This window comes from Chroicocephalus ridibundus, chromosome 1 (assembly GCF_963924245.1).
Source record: "Chroicocephalus ridibundus chromosome 1, bChrRid1.1, whole genome shotgun sequence".
NCBI classification, from domain to species: Eukaryota; Metazoa; Chordata; class Aves; order Charadriiformes; family Laridae; genus Chroicocephalus; species Chroicocephalus ridibundus.
Genome location: NC_086284.1, coordinates 149,871,241 through 149,887,486, shown reverse-complemented (window position 1 = coordinate 149,887,486; position 16,246 = coordinate 149,871,241). Strand labels below are relative to the sequence as shown.

Sequence of the window (16,246 nt, the reverse complement as noted above, 5' to 3'; positions counted from 1 at the left end):
TGTTGGAACGTAGGCCTGATCCCCAAGAAGTGGACAAAGCCATTCTACACATCTTCTCTTTTGGGGATCATGAGCTTTCCTTAGTTCCTGTCTTCTCAGTGCTCACCTTCATGATAATGCCATGGGGCCTCCCATCTGTTGGCCTAGGGACCCTGAGCCTGAGAGGAACCCAGATGATATTGTCACCTGCTGAAGCTAGAAGTAAAAACCAGCTAGGTGGTGAGATGTGCATTCCTGCTGAAATCACCTTTGTGTTTCCTTTTCCACCTCATTTGCTTCCCGCCCTCTTTTTGCCTCATTACGCTTACCTGGCTAGAGTTGTAGGCATGCAAAAATTTGCAAGTCTGTGACCCAAAAGTAAAATCACCACCTTAGCTCAGTGCTGGTAAATTTTTTCCAGATCTCCAGGAAGCTAAAGACTGTGTGCTTTGCTTTCTCTAGCAGCACAATTACAAATGAAGTCACCATTGAGAGCCGAGGGGGAAACAGACTGCATTTCTCATGTGTAATGTTTTTTTCTGTCTCTTACATGTATTCATGTTTATCTTGAAGAAAGCAGGATCGAATTTGAACAGCAAGAGCAGCAGTTACTCCAACTGATAATTTCGTTTTCCTCTCCTAAGTGATAGTTATAACCCTAAGTATCATAAAAGAGTTTTGGTTTTCTTCATTATAGCTTCGCTCTACCACAAAAGAGAAAAGGATAAAGGCTACTATTAAAATTAAAACCTTACTTAATAATCTGTTTAGAAACTGCTTTAATCTTTCTCTTTAATAAAAGATTATCAGTGGTTTAATATTAGTAATTCACCATGGACTAAGCAAGTCAAAGACTATATTCAAAATATCCAGTCTTGATTTAGTGTTGCAATAACTGGCTCTATTAACAGTGTTATCTCTGTAGACCGAAGTATTCCATTGCTGCGAACAGAGCAGTACTTACGTTATGCCTAAGTCTGGATCATGTTCTTTTTCCTCTGTATGAAGTCCTTAGAAGATTATATTAATGTTTTAGTACTCAAATTATTTTTTCATTTCTTCCTAAATGTGAGGAACGCTAGGCATTTCTAGACATTAGCGCCTTTCTGCAGCATCAAGTGTTCCCAGAAAATAAAGAATGAGATTATTCAAGTTAGGGATTTAGCATTGGAGTTTGCTGCAATCCAGAGTATGAAAAGACAGGCCTCAAGCTGGTACAAAACTTGAGTGTGTGCATTTTTTTCAAAAGCTGATGAATGAATGTTTATACAATGTCTACAGCCTTTCTACTTCAGGCTGGGATTTCACCGGATCAGACATAATAAGCAGTTTTCGGCATTTGATTAGTAGTTCTCTGGGACCTATCCCAGAAAGTCTAGTATGCGCCATGAACTGATGATATTGAATCAACAGTCTTTTCCAACTGAATTGCTGGAGTTGCTATCTTTTTCGAGTAAATGCAGAAATCAGACACCTTGATGATGATACATTTCATGAAGTTGTCGTTATATTTAAGGGTGTAAAGGTTCACTAATTGTGCTTGGGATTTGATAGTTGCTTCTAGACCTGATCATAAAAACATTCACCACAGAATGTTTCACCCACCCCCAAAAAAAGTAGGCAGGGGAAAAAAATGGAAGGTTTTTTGAAGGTTTTGCTATATAAAACTGAAAATGCAGCTTCCTTGTTTTCTTAGCACAAAGCCATTATAGTTTTGTTTTGGAAAAAATCTCGCTTTTTTTCAGAATACAGAAAAACGTCAAGAGCTTTTTATTGATTGCATTTCATCTCTGTAAGCGTCTCCTGCATTGCTTTCAAATCTGAGCATGGCTCTTTACCTCTGAATTTTTGCTGTGTTACATCCTGATACGTTGTTCTGAAAGCCAGGGGTTTTTTAACCATGACCAGTTTTTAAATATGTTCTAATCAACACTGCTTAGCACCTTACCTAAATCTTAAAGGGTTTTTTCTGGGTGTTTTGCGTGTGTGTGTATGACCTAAACTGTATTTAGGAGCTTGCTCTTTTTTAGAGGGAAGCCTCTAAAAATAAGTGGGGAAAAAACAATATAAAGCTCCTGTTCTCCAAAATGTCTTTAAGGTGTCAAAAGGGTCTTAAGCCTTCCTTCCAAATTCTGTTTAACAAGATATTTGTCATGTTTTATGGAGCAAAAATGTGTGTACGGAGACAGAGAGGGCGTGTTTACTATGTATTAAATTGGCATCAACTGCTAGTGCAATAACAACAAAGTACCTGCTCTGTTGGAAGGTCTGGCACTAAAATAATATGTGAATTGTAATACTGGACTGAGAAGAAGAAAGTAAGTGGTTTTCTATAAGGAATATGTTAGTATGTTCCTTACTAATTCTTGAAGGCACCTGCAGGCATATACATTAACACTTTTAAGGATGGTGTGGATTGTTTTGTGTCTCACTAAGGGTGAAATGTATTCCTTCAAACTTCGTGTACAAGGAACATCTGTCAGAAGTAAGCATATCTGGCAGCTGTAGTTAAAGTTCACTTCCCCTTAGTCTCATCTCATTTCTGCAAGTCTCATTCCTTCTCACCTTCACTGAGAAGGTGATGCCAAATAATTTCACACTAGAAATAAATTATGAGGTTTGAGTTATGAGATTATTAATCTTGGTCACAATTCACTTTGCCACGTGGTGTATTCATTGTCTCCTAGATACTGGCTATGCCTGAGACACCTTTCTAGGAAATAAACTTTGGCATAGCTGAAGCTGTGAATCCGCTGTAGGAAGTCCATAGCCTGTGCTGTGTAAGTCAGTGAAACACCATAGTCCTTTCTCATCTAAGATTTATTAATCATAAAAATCATAAGAAGCAGTAAAGTTCTCTGGCTTCATGAATGAGCGATATAATTTCAGTGTACCAAATCCTATTCAGCAGCTCATAAAAATGTAGTGAAAAGATGCTGACCAGCTCTTGTGAGTAATGGACACTTACAGACTAGCCAAGATGTTTGTCTTTAATTTAGTTAATTGCTACTGGGCTTAATGAGTGAAGAGTTGGGCGGGGGGGAAAGGGCTGACTCTGGCATGGAAACCATAGAGTCATTTTAAACTGAGAGCTGACAAGAGTAAGAAAACGAATGTAGAAAAAATGCTGCAGCTGCAAACTAGGTCATACTTGGACATTTGCATACACTTGAGAAACTCAGTCCCTGAGAAGATCTTCCTTCTGGATCTTCTAATAATTAGATAAATAATGCTGAAGTTTCATTCGTCTCCCTTTGATGGCAGCTGAGCTGATTGCCCCGTTGCTGTCTTCACCCCTCACATGCCATCTTAGCGAGAGAGGCAGCCTGTAGTCCTCCCCCAGGCCCTGCTTCCAAACTGGCTCCGTTTCTGCATTCAGGCACAGACTGCAGGGCCACGGGTGAAAGGTGGAAATTTAAGAGAGGGAGGAAAAAGAACATTTCCCAGCTCCCTTCAGCAGGGAGAATCACGAACATCGTCTGCAACTAAGTGAAGACTGTTAACCTTGCCCCATCTATCCACATAGATCTTGTAGGGTGGGCAGGTCCTTGGCACCCAGGAAACTTTTTTCACCTGACCACTGACAGATAGAAGCATGTTATAAATAATTGAGGCCAAAATTGTGCTTTTCCTTGTTTTCCATCGCTCTTGGTGGGTTTTTTTGTTTGTTTGTCTGGTTTTTATGCATCTGGCATTCAGTTTTGTCTCTCAGGTAAATCATGACAGTCTTTCTTCTGCAAAAATGGCCAGTGGACAAGATAGCTTGGATATAGCAATAGGCACCTTAGATATAGTGATAGGTACCTTATTCACTTCCTTGCCTGGCATGTGTAGATTTTCTGTTATGGAAAATATTTACCCTATCGTGTATGTTTCTCCTGACTTTTTTTTTCTTTTGTTCAAGGAGTATTCCCTTCTTTCTGTGGCTTAGCTGAAATACAGTGCATTTCCTCATGTTCTGTGGACAAAATTTGAAACATTGCCTTACAGCCTAGAATATGGATTGTGTAAAAACTGCTGGTGGCCAAAGGGTTCACTTCAACACGCAGCAGGAAGTTTACACAGATTCTGAGCTACATTTTACCCCTTTTTTGGAGAAAATGCTGAGAAGGTTCCACTCAACAATCATTAACTTCAATACGCCAATTTGCCTAAATAAGGACTTTGCTATTGTGCTATGTCTACCTGTCTGCCACATTGAACAGACTGGAGGCAGGGAGTCTCCTAAGTAGCTGTTTTTCCTTTACATAAATAGTTTGGTGCATTTCAGATAAAGTATAAAATATTAGTTCAAATAATAGTCCACCGATGTCCTCTTCTGGATGTCTTAAGAAGGCTTTCTGTATATGACTATAGGTAATTCCTTGGAATGTAAAAGAATTCAGTGCAAATTAAACATTTAGTTTGGGAGGTACCAAGTTATTACACATTCAAGAGAACAGGATATAAGAGTAAAATGGTATTCTAGGGGAAAAAAAAAAACATTAGAGGAAGAGATTTATTCAGAACAATATAGTGAAGGATGATAAATGGAGAAAATAGTAAGAGAATAAGTAATTTAATTAAAAATGAGTGCTAGATAGAGAAGTATAGATGAACAGAGAGTAAAAGGGCTGAGTTTTCTTAACCTGTCAGTCCCTAAAATGATTCAGTTTTCGTATGTGGAAGATGATTACAATACAACAAGGAGTAGTAATCTAGCCAGTCCTTCATGAGTGCAATAATTTACTGTCAGTATTTCCACTAGCACACCCCACTATATGTCAAACTATTTCAATTTCATGAATATCTCTATTGTTACATAGTTAAAATTTGTCTATTATAAAATGAAGACTGAAATAACTCCGTTGCACTGTTTGCAATGCATTTTGTGACTCAATAGTTCTGAGTATTTGCTTGTTTAAAGGCAGAAGGTATCAAAGAAAGGGAATAAAATTCCAGACTGAACACATATTTTTTGGAGACGTTTCTGTCAGGAAACTGAGGTGGCTAAGTCCAGTGAATCGTGGTGATTCCTGCACTTATCCCAAGTATAAAAAGCTAATATAAGCAAGTCTCAGGCTTCCTATTCCTGTAAATTATTTATTTATTTATTTATTTATTTATTTCAATAGATACTATTGGACAGCTAATAGAGGGCTGCTGAATACAGTGGCCAGACGAGTTTAGGGAGTATGTCAGGAACTGTAGCAGGTGATGAGAGTATGTTCTTGTCGTGTAGGAACCCATGAATTAGAAGGGGGGGAAAAGGGAGAATCTGGGGTACTCCTCATGGAAGACAAATCATCCTGATCTTGGAATGCTACAATGTACTCTGACATTTTCTCTCTCAACCTGTCCTTTGCCTGAGAAATGAGTGCTTGTACCAGCTCTCCTCACTCGGTGGAGGCTGCCAGGACTGGGGTTTTTAATTTTCGCTGGCAATCAGGCAATCCCCTAGCCGCTCCAAAAACACAGAGAGAGGGAAGATGGATAAAAGCCAGTAATTGCAGAAAAAGAGCACTGCAAAGCTGAAGCCACAGGAAATAATATAAATAAAGGTGTGATATAAATAAAGCTACAGCCTGCATTTCATATACATCTGTGTACGTCTGTATTTCAGTGTCCATCATTGTGTAATTTTATCACCAGTCCATGCACATCTGAATGCTGACCATGTCTGATTGTGGCTGCTATTGTATATATTTTATTAATTGTTTACCTACAGTTGCAACAGCTTTAGAGTCTTAAAATTTAACCAGTGCTTTTTCTCTATTCTACTCTTGCATTGCCCGTCCCTTGAACTAAGAAGCTACTAGCTGCTGAAAGTACAAAATACCTACATAACAAAAATCCATCCAATACAAAAATTAACAGACTAAAATGGCATATCTGAGGCACACACTAGCTTGCTGTAGTTTAAAATGCTTACTTTGAAAATGCCTTAATTTGAAAGCACTGTAATGAAAGACTGTTAATGATGCACCAGAAATGAGCTAAGGCTGGTTTCAGAAGCACAGATGGCTAATTGGCTTCAGTTGGTAGGTTATGTCATTTTAATTAAATTTTATTAGGAAGCATTTCAAAGCCATAACTGATGGTTTAAGATAAATATGGTTCTTCATAAATGACCTATTGCTAACCTTTATTTCTTTCTCTCTCTCCTCTCAGTGTTAATAGAGGCTGCTGTGACTGAGCTCTCCATGGCCATCTCTCGTCTCATCCATGTTTACAGCAGCAGCTTTGATGCCAATTTCCAGCTTGCCAGCATACCTAAAAGCCCTTCATGTTCAGATGTCAACCTAGACTCCCAGCTCAGCTTCACTGTTTACGCTGCCCATAACATCCCAGAAGCCTGGGTGAACAGGTAGGAGGAGATCTAGCAGCTGTTCACAAGATGGGGTATTGTCTCTTGTGATCACGTGTTTTTCACAGATGCTAGCTTACTTCTGTTGGCTTGGTGATACTCCTGTATTAATGCCGGAGACTGGGTAAGAGGGTGTATCTCTCCTGTTTTTCTAGCATGAAGTGCGCTTACTTAAGCTTAACTAAGAGAATTCTGGGTCCCACAGACAGACGGAAAATTGAGGAGGTGGCCTAGATGGTTGCCCTTGACCGGTGTGGAAGGAGGGTAATAGAAGCAAGGTCAGAGCGCTGCCTTGATGGGTGTGTGTACAAATGCTTGCTTGTGTGACTGACTTGCTCAGAGGGAGGAAGGCAGGAAAGGCTGAGTGCTGCATGCCAAGAGAGTTTGGACTGGGACTTTGTGTGGCCTCCGCAGTGCAAGTAACTGGAAGGATTGAAGGCCAGCTTACCACATTAGACAAGAGGGGGGCTTTCTTAAACTCAGTCTGAATGAGGCTTTATCAGCCATTTTTGCTCTGGATGTATTCAAACCACATTACTTGGCTAAGCATGGCAGGCCACTCAAGAGGACTACAAAGAGGTAGTGAAGCTATGTCGGGAAAAAATCAGGAGGGCCAAAGCCCAGCTAAAACTAAACCTGGCTTCTGTTGTCAAGGACAACAAAAAAAGTTTCTATAAATATATTAGCAATAAAAAGAGGACTAAGGATAATCTCTGTCCTCTAGTAGATGGGGCTGGTAACATAGTGACCAAGGATGAGGAAAAGGCTGAGGTACTTAATGTCCTCTTTGCCTCAGTCTTCAGCTGTAGGACCAGTTGTTCCCTGAGCACCCAGACCCCTGAGCTAGAAGACAGGGATGGGGAGCAGAATGAAGCCCCTGTAATCCAAAGGGAAATGGTGAGGGACCTGCTTCAGCACCTGGAGGTGCACAAATCTATGGGGCCAGATGGGATCCACCCAAGGGTACTGAAGGAGCTGGTGGAAGTGCTCGCCAGGCCACTTTGCATCATTTATGAGCGGTCCTGGACAACCGGGGAGGTCCCAGCTGACTGGAGGTTAGCAAATGTGACACCCATCCACAAGAAGGGCCGGAAGGAGGATCCAGGGAACTACAGGCCAGTCAGTCTGACCTCGGTGCCTGGGAAGGCCATGGAACAGATCCTCCTCAGTGCCATTACATGGCACATGCAGGAGAACAGGGTGATCAGGCCCAGTCAGCATGGGTTTGTGAAGGGCAGGTCATGCCTATCAAACCTAATATCCTTCTATGATAAGGTGACCCACTTAGTGGATGAGGGAAAAGCTGTGGATGTTGTCTACCTGGATTTTTGCAAAGCTTTTGACACTGTTTCCCACAGCATTCTCCTGGAGAAACTGGCTGCTCATGGCCTGGACAGGTGTACACTTCGCTGGGTAAAAAACTGGCTGGATGGCCGTGCCCAGAGAGTGGTGGTAAATGGAGTTAAATGCAGTTGGTGTCCGGTCACAAGTGGTGTCCCCCAGGGCTCGGTGCTGGGGCCGGTTCTCTTTAACATCTTTATCAATGATCTGGATAAGGGGATTGAATGCACCCTCAGTAAGTTCGCAGATGACACTAAACTGGGCGGGCATGTTGATCTGCTTGAGGGTAGGTTGGCTCTGCAGAGGGATCTGGACAGGCTGGACCGATGGGCTGAGACCAATGGTATGAGGTTCAACAAGGCCAAGTGCCGGGTCCTGAACCTGGGTCACAGCAACCCCATGCAGCGCTACAGGATTGGGGCAGAGTGGCTCAAAAGCAGCCCGGCAGAAAAGGACCTGGGGGTGTTGGTGGACAGCCGGCTGAATATGAGCCAGCAGTGTGCCCAGGTGGCCAAGAAGGCCAACAGCATCCTAGCCTGTATCAGGAATAGTGTGGTGAGCCAGACTAGGGAAATGATCATCCCCCTGTACTCGGCACTGGTGAGGCCCCACCTCGAGTACTGCGTTCAGTTTTGGGCCCCTCGCTACAAGAGGGACATTGAGATGTTGGAGCGTGTCCAGAGAAGGGCTACAAAGCTGGTGAGGGGTCTGGAGGACAAACCTTATGAAGAACGACTGAGGGAGCTGGGGTTGTTTAGCCTGGAGAAGAGGAGGCTGAGGGGAGACCTTATCACCCTCTACAACTCCCTGAAAGGAGGTTGTAGAGAGATGGGGGCTGACCTCTTCTCCCTGGTGACAAGTGATAGGACGAGGGGAAACGGGTTCAAGTTACGTCAGGGGAGGTTTAGATTGGATATTAGGAAACATTTTTTCACTGAAAGGGTTATTAAACATTGGAATAGGCTGCCCAGGGAGGTGGTGGATTCTCCATCCCTGGAGGTGTTTAAAAAAAGGGTAGATGTGGTACTTAGGGACATGGTTTAGAAGTGGTTTTTGTCAGGGTAGGTTAATGGTTGGACTCAATGATCTTAAAGGTCCCTTCCAACCTCAGCAATTCTATGATTCTATGATTGACGATCCTCTTTATAGATAGTGATTAAAATAAGTATAGTTTGTAGGTCCAAGTATATGTAGTATATTAGCGTAGCAGAGGAAAGAAAAAAGGGAGGCATCTTTAATAAAAAGCTGATTTAAATTCTCTTCTGAATTGTTTATTTGGTCAAATTAGTTATCTCTTCAAATAGCTGTTGTTCCTACTCTGAGCAAAACTGGTGTTCTTCTCTTACCACTCCAGTGCAGTCAAAAGAGGACAGGTGACTACAGTCTGGTAACATTATTTTTATGAGTCAAAATACTGTTCTCCAAGTTTTTATTAATATTTTCCCCTTATTCCCACTTTACCTTGAAGTCTAAATGACTGATGAAAAAACAGTGGGATCATTTGCATTAGACTGTAAGCAAGAGAGTGTAGTATACAGCATTAATTGTAATTAGCAGTTTAGTAAAAATCTGAGAGAATTTGCATCAGTTAAGGTGAAAATGTAGAGCTCTAATCACTATATGATTCTGCATTATATATGGCCTAAAGGCCACTGATGACTTGAATGCTATGTGTAAGCATGTGAAAATGAGAATCTCTCTTCCTCCTTAATCTCCCTCCCATTCTTTCCAATATGCATAGCTAGCATGAACTTCTTAACATGGGGTGCCGCTCTGACACCTACTTTCCTCAAATACTTTCACTAACTTCATTGTCATGCATACTCCCCATTCTTATTTCTGCATTGCATGATTCATGTTGGCTATGTCACAACTCTCGTTTTCCCTTTCCCAAAGGTCACATTTTATGATCTCGCTGCTGTTCACAATGTGTATTTTAATATATATTCCTACATATATATATATAAAATATATGTATTATAAATGTTAAAATTTTTACATCCCTTGCTGTCTGTCCCACATAGTTGGGTTTTTTTCTATGCATACCGGTATGTGATAAATGGCTTTTCTTTTAATCATTTGGGATAAGGGAGAGTGAACTGTCTAGTGTTTTACAGAACCGTGTTAGTTTCCTGTAAAATCCCTCTCAAGTTCACTTTTCTGGATTTGATTTTTGCCAGTTTTTTGTCAATTTTTATATTTATGCTCTCAATTTCTTATTCCAGTCTTACTGTCCTCGTTAAAAAGATAGGTAAAGACCTTACAAGTTGCAGAACAATGTTGCAAAACTGATTACCTTTCTTTACTGTATTTTCATTCCTTTTTCTTTTTAATCCAGTTTGTTGTTTTGTCTTATTTAAATCCCAAGCAGATATGCCCTATTTGATGCTAGTGGCATAACATTGCTAGCTTCATTTGTTTCTACATCCCCCAAAAATCAAATTCCTATCTACATGTGGATGATATGAAGTGATTTTGGGGACAAGACTGTAGAGTCATGCCTTTGAACTCACAGGGAAGGGTACCTTGGCAAGATGCTCTACAAAGACCTAAAATGTGTTGAAGTGCCCGCACTCTGAACAACTTTTCTGACTTTAGTTAGACTGAAACATTGTGTAAGCATTAATCTTCTCAGGATTAGGTCTTTTTGGTGTATAAAATCACGGATATATCTGTATATTGTGTATTAATAGTTCTGTTTAAACAGGAGTGCTTAATCATTTGATTGTATTAAAACCTATTATTTCCTGCACTATTCTCCAACTGTTTGTAATGTTTAGACTCCAGAGGAAAGATGCTATATTTAAGAACAGAAGTATTTTCTATTCTTGTAAGGTATTTTTTTTTCTTTTCTCTGCATCAATACCTCATAGGTACTACCGATTCCAGATATTTTTCTTCGAATGAAAAAGAAAAAAAAGGAAAGAAAAAAAAAGAGAAAAAAGAAAAAGCATATCTGCTACAATAATTATAACAATTACCATAATGTTCTGGAAGAGGTCAACTATCATATTTGTAAATAAAACAAAGCCAGACACCTTCAATCTGCAAATGCTTCAAGTTTGTTGTTCTGATTTGACTCTGTTTCTCCTGTTCATCATTCTTGTGCAGAATGTGGTCTAAAACTGAGAGTGGCAGGAAGATCTGGAAGTTACAAGACCAGTTAAGAAAATTAGTTGATTATACTTTATTTATCTATTTTGACTTAAATTTTATAAGACTTCAGTTAGAAGAATATCAAATCAACAGATAGCCCCAGACCTGAATTACACTGTGTAGCTAGTCAGTTAAGTATCTGAATAATGCCAACACAGAGGGCTTTAATGCTTCTGCTGTAATGAATGCATAGAATCCCTTAATTACTAAACTGTTTTTCACTGATTGGGAAAAGTATAGATTCAGTGTTGACTGAAGTTTTATAACGAGCAAGTTGTAACACTTCAAATCTTGCGTCCAAACTTCCCTCGACTGCAATAATGAAAAAAAAATTAGTCTTAATGAGAAAAACATGGAGCAGAATTTAGGTGTCTTAAGTACTCTTCCTGAATTCTGAACATTTTAAAAAAAAAATAACCCAAGATAAACCTCTTCCACCTCCCATATTAATATGAGATTCGTTGTTTTAATTCTTTTTGCTTGTAAGGATGGATCTTCACAAGTTTCTGAATGGTTAACCCCAAATTTACTGTGCTGGATGTGTTACATTACTATTAATCATTTTTTTTATTTTTTTCCCCTTCTCTTTGTAGCTACAAAGTTTTCTCTTTTTCTTGTTCACTAACTTACGCTGGGAAGACAATATGTCAAGTCAAGATTTGCAAAAGTATACCGGCTAAAAGATCCTTCTTTTTCCTGGCTGACTGGAATGAGAAGTAAGTTTTGGTCTGTGCTTGATATATGTTTGTCTAATAGATTTTGCACATTGAATATTTATTCCCCCCCAAAAGACGCACATCTTTATTATGGATCTTCTTCTGAGCAAATTAAACTCTGCATAATTCAGAGAAACTTAGGAAGATGGGAGTGTGAAAGGAATGGGATAGCTAGAGGGAGAGTAACAGGACTAAGCTAAATCTGGTCTGACAACAAGCTAAACTAAGCTGAGAATAGGTTTCATTCACTAGAAGCATCCTCGAGAAATACTGGAACCAAAAGGAGATACAACCAAAGGCTGTATTTCTGTTCTCTTTTGAGAACTTCCGCCCTTTGGATCCACCTCTAATAGGTATGCAGTCCAACATGAGAACGTATTGTAATACTTCTTTAAGGAAGCAACAAGGCTGTTGTGGTTTTTGGCGTGGGTTTTTTTTTGTTGTTTTTGTTTGTTTGTTTGTTTTTAAAGAAGGTTCTGCAGTTTTAAAATGAGGACCTTAGTTTGAGACTGGAATTTTAAAGATTAACAACTGCCTGTCACCTGCGTGTCTGCTTTGAGGAAAATAACTCCATTGAAAAGCAAGGTGCCCAAGGAAACACCATTCAGTTAGGGCAATAGGATGATAAAAAGCGTATTTGCAATAGATGGGAGAGAAGAAGTAGGCAATTTTTTATGATTTGGTGGGTAATATTGTATTTTTCCAACTTCCTGAGCATGACATGTTCATATTTACAATCTTTCAAATTTTTGGTATTTTACGTCACTGTTTACTGTATTCTAAATCTGAAAGCAGCTTGATTACGTTATAATTGAACAAAGGCTACAAGTCAGCTGAAAGGGTTTTTTTAAATTCTAGTTGAATGCAGAGTGTAATTCATAACTTCTGTTTGCCTTCATCTAAGACTTATTATAAGAGTTTGAAGCTGGTCAAATGGAAGAAGACCTTTTTATATGAAACCTGTGACACGCAGATGTTTACTGTAGGACATGAACGTGTTGAGATCATGAAAATGGATTTTGTTTTTATTCCAAATCTATCACAGCACTTAACAACAAAATCAAATGTTTTCACATCAAGACAGGAACTGGCTGCTTTTTACTGTGTTGTGCTTACCATAGTATGACTTTGGTATAGTATCAGAATATTAGGTAGGACGGTGATGCCAGAAGATCTTTCCTGTATGAAAATATGCATAGGAAAGGAAATGTTTATGTTGTTTTTACTTTATTTTAAATAGTAAATACTTGCCATAGTCCTATAATGAGAAAATGTGGGGTTTGCTGTTTGTGCTGCTAACCCTCTAAGAAAGAATAAACAGCACCAAACTTGACAGAACAATCAGTATGTTCAGAATATTTTGAAATAGAGAGAGAGAAGGAAGTGTAGAGGTGGTGCATTATGCCTGACTGGCATAATTTAAAACATATACAAGGAGAGGCTGGTTTGGCTTTCCTGCAATGACGACATGTATATAAAAACTAATTAATACTTTTTGCAAGAATTCAAGCAGGAATTGATTAAAAAATAGAGTCTTTTGCAGAGGTAGGTATTACTGCAATTGTTTTTCATGTCATCAACTGGCACCATTTCCTAATGGAGGAGGTCTGGGTCACTTGAAACTGTAACCAAGCTATGTTCACTCTTAGTTATCTTTTGGCCATAACATCACTTTTCTGAAACAGAAGGGAATACGTTTGCCTTAAAAGTTTACAGAGGAGACAATTTCTGTTTTGTGAAGTTTCATGCCTTGAGTTACAAAGTGCTACTTTCGTTCTAACCCATATGCAATTTTCGGTTGATAACAGCCATTGAAAATGCATGTGATAAAAGGCCACCAGGAAGAGCTTCTGTTGCATTATGAAGTCAAATATTGTCTATACAGGTAGGGATCAATAAGGCCAAAAATAAACCTGTCTAATTCAAAATGAGCCCTGATCTTAGATTAGGAATGACTCGAACAAGGCAAAAAAAAAAAAATGGAGAGTAGTGTTTTGATGACTGGGAATCTAGGAAGAGAGTTTTTACTGAAGAGAAGACTTGCTTTATTTACCGATTTTTCAAGTATTTCGTTTGTCTTTTCAGGTGCTTTAACCAGTTACTGTCTGAACATTAACTTGATAGGGTTTTTTGTGTTTAAACATGAGCTTCTGTTGAAGTCTTTTATTATATTTAGTCTGTCTTAGAATGTTCTCAGAAAACATGGGAATTGTTTGATACCTAAGGAGGTTGCGTCATTCAGTGTTTATTCTCTTTGTCCTTTTCTAAGAGTATACTTTTTGCTTTAGAACTTGTGTATTATCTTTGAAAAGTGTGATTCTCACCTTAGTGCAGAGTTCAAACAGGCTGATACTATCTAGCACATAATCAGTAAAGTCCAAAAGTTGCCCCCTTAATTTTCTCATAAATTTCATTTTTCAATGACTGAGACCTCTTAATTATTTTCTTTCTTTTGTCTTAGCTGCTTGCTCTTAACATATTTATTCCACCATCTCCTCTTTTTTCCATCCTCCATAATTTATGTTAAACCTACAGACGTGAAATATGGAATTAACATTAAACCTACCATTCATCACCTCAGATACTTTCTTGGCATTGGATTTCCCTCTTCTCCATATTTTGTTTGGCTTCACTGTTTTCTTTACACTCTCTCAGAGCAAAGCCTGGGTTGCCCCAGAGCTCTTCTGTGTTGAGTGCTCTTATGATATTAGGCCCTTGGCCTTTGAAACCGGCTGTATAACTTTATCTAGTGTCTGTGAATAGCACCTTCTCAGTGAGTAGCTCCTCTGTTTTTCTCAATTACTGTTGAAATTGTTCACCCACAGGGAGTCTTATTTCTGGCCACTGTTCCATTTCCTCTTTCTTCTTAGTCATCCATTTGACTCAGCCTCATGCAGTCAGAAAGGATAATACCAATTGGGTAAGCTCAGACTTGCATTAATCAAAGTTCTTAAAAGTAATACAGGTATTGCCCTTCTTTGTGTATCATGTGTCACTGGAAGGGAAATTTTGCTCCTCTTTGACCCATACTTTAACTCTTGGGATGTCTAACTCTTGTCAGAGTTTCCAAGTTCTTTCCCTCTGGTGTGCATCTGGTAGTGCCATATATTGTGTCCCAGGGAACCTCTAGCAAGCATTTTCTTTCTGCAGTGAGATTATTGTGAGTTTTTCACTTGCTCCAAGTTCCCAGAGAGTGTTAACAAATGGCTGTGTTAGAAAATGCACTTCTCAATTTCTTGTTCTTGTCTCTTCACAGCATTAATGATGCTTTAAAGTTAAGTGTAACTCACTGTCGAACAGTTTTATGTAACATGGGCAGAGTTGTTGGCCTATAAGTGAAAAAGAGAGACAAGCTATCTATAGCATGTAAAACAGTTCGGTTTCTCAATAATTGTTTCTAAGTAATTATGAGTGAGGAAGAGGGCGTGAGACAGGGAAAGCAGACTTGAAAGCTATAAATAGGGACACGTAGGAAGACAGTTGAGAATTGCTTCTCAATTCTATTCATGTTAATTAGAAAGAGTGGGAAATTGATGTCTTGCCTTGTTATTCGAAGAGAGAGGTATGCAAATTTGAATAATTTCCAAATGTTTAGGACCGATCATCTGAAATTTTGACACTAATGCTAATTTGGAAGACTTCAGAATTTCAGATGAAAACCATCTACTTAATTTCAGTGGCTCCTCAGTGCATTCAAGGAAACTTATTTCTGCTACCCATAATCCTTATGTTTTTCAGGCCACTACACTTTTTAAATACCAATTTCTACATATGCTTACTGCTTAACTATGACTATACCTTTTTAGAGAAGCTGAGTTGCATTGTTCTGCCAGTCTAGATTGAATATCTGAAAATCAAATGGAATCTGTTATTTAAGTTTATCTTCTAGTTTGCTTTCTTAATCTCTACTTTATGCATATCTTTCGTTTTCTCAATGCTTATGTTGTCAATGAGGAATAATTCTTTTAGCCCTTAGCTCCTTATATTGATTTTGTTTATACAGAAAAAAGGTAATTAATTTCACTTCCCACTTGAGAAATTTAAGCTTGCACTAAATATACATGCAAAAATCTAGAAATGCAACGTCCACCATAAACGTTCTCTTCAGGAAAAAGAAAATATAGACTTGCACATGTCTGGGTAGTTACAGGCATGATTTTTACATACAGCATGACAGTATCTTATTTATTAGAATTGTTCTAAGTTATGATTTTAATTCATATAATCTATATAAACAAATTGAATGACCAGTCAAGTTTGCTAATGGTCAATACAAAGTTGAGATGAATATTGATAGATCTGAATTTTCGCACTAAAAAATGTGAATCACTCATTGCTGCTAAGACAAAATCTGCCTTTAAATTCTAGTTGGGAAATAGCACATCACCAGAGCAAGTAACAAGAGAGTGATTATCACACTCTACTCACAAGTATCTTTTAGTTTCTTAAGTAGTGTTTTCCTCTGAAGACATAAGACAGCAAATAACTCACTATTGGCTTACAATTCACCCTTAGGGGGATGCTTATTCTAAAATAGCCCTTCATTGATAAGGTAATTCTAAAGCAAAAGTTTAACTAAGCTTTTCCTGCCTTTGTCAACTCTAGCGGTGACCACTGAAGCGAATGAGGGGTTTTTTTAATGCCTCTTCTCAAGTACTGTGACCCAAGTTAATGGTTGGCAATACTCATCAATGTGTTGAAGGGATCT

At 38.8% G+C, this 16,246-nt stretch overlaps 1 protein-coding gene across 1 annotated transcript in view; it reads left to right on the top strand.

Moving 5' to 3' along the window:
• The window catches only part of PIK3C2G (phosphatidylinositol-4-phosphate 3-kinase catalytic subunit type 2 gamma), a 288,301-nt gene that overhangs the window by 129,111 nt on the left and 142,944 nt on the right, over window positions 1–16,246 (top strand). The window contains exons 12-13 of the mRNA XM_063323201.1: window positions 6,130–6,325; window positions 11,416–11,538. Coding sequence (XP_063179271.1) covers window positions 6,130–6,325; window positions 11,416–11,538 — 319 coding nt within the window. The remainder of the gene's footprint in view (window positions 1–6,129; window positions 6,326–11,415; window positions 11,539–16,246) is intronic.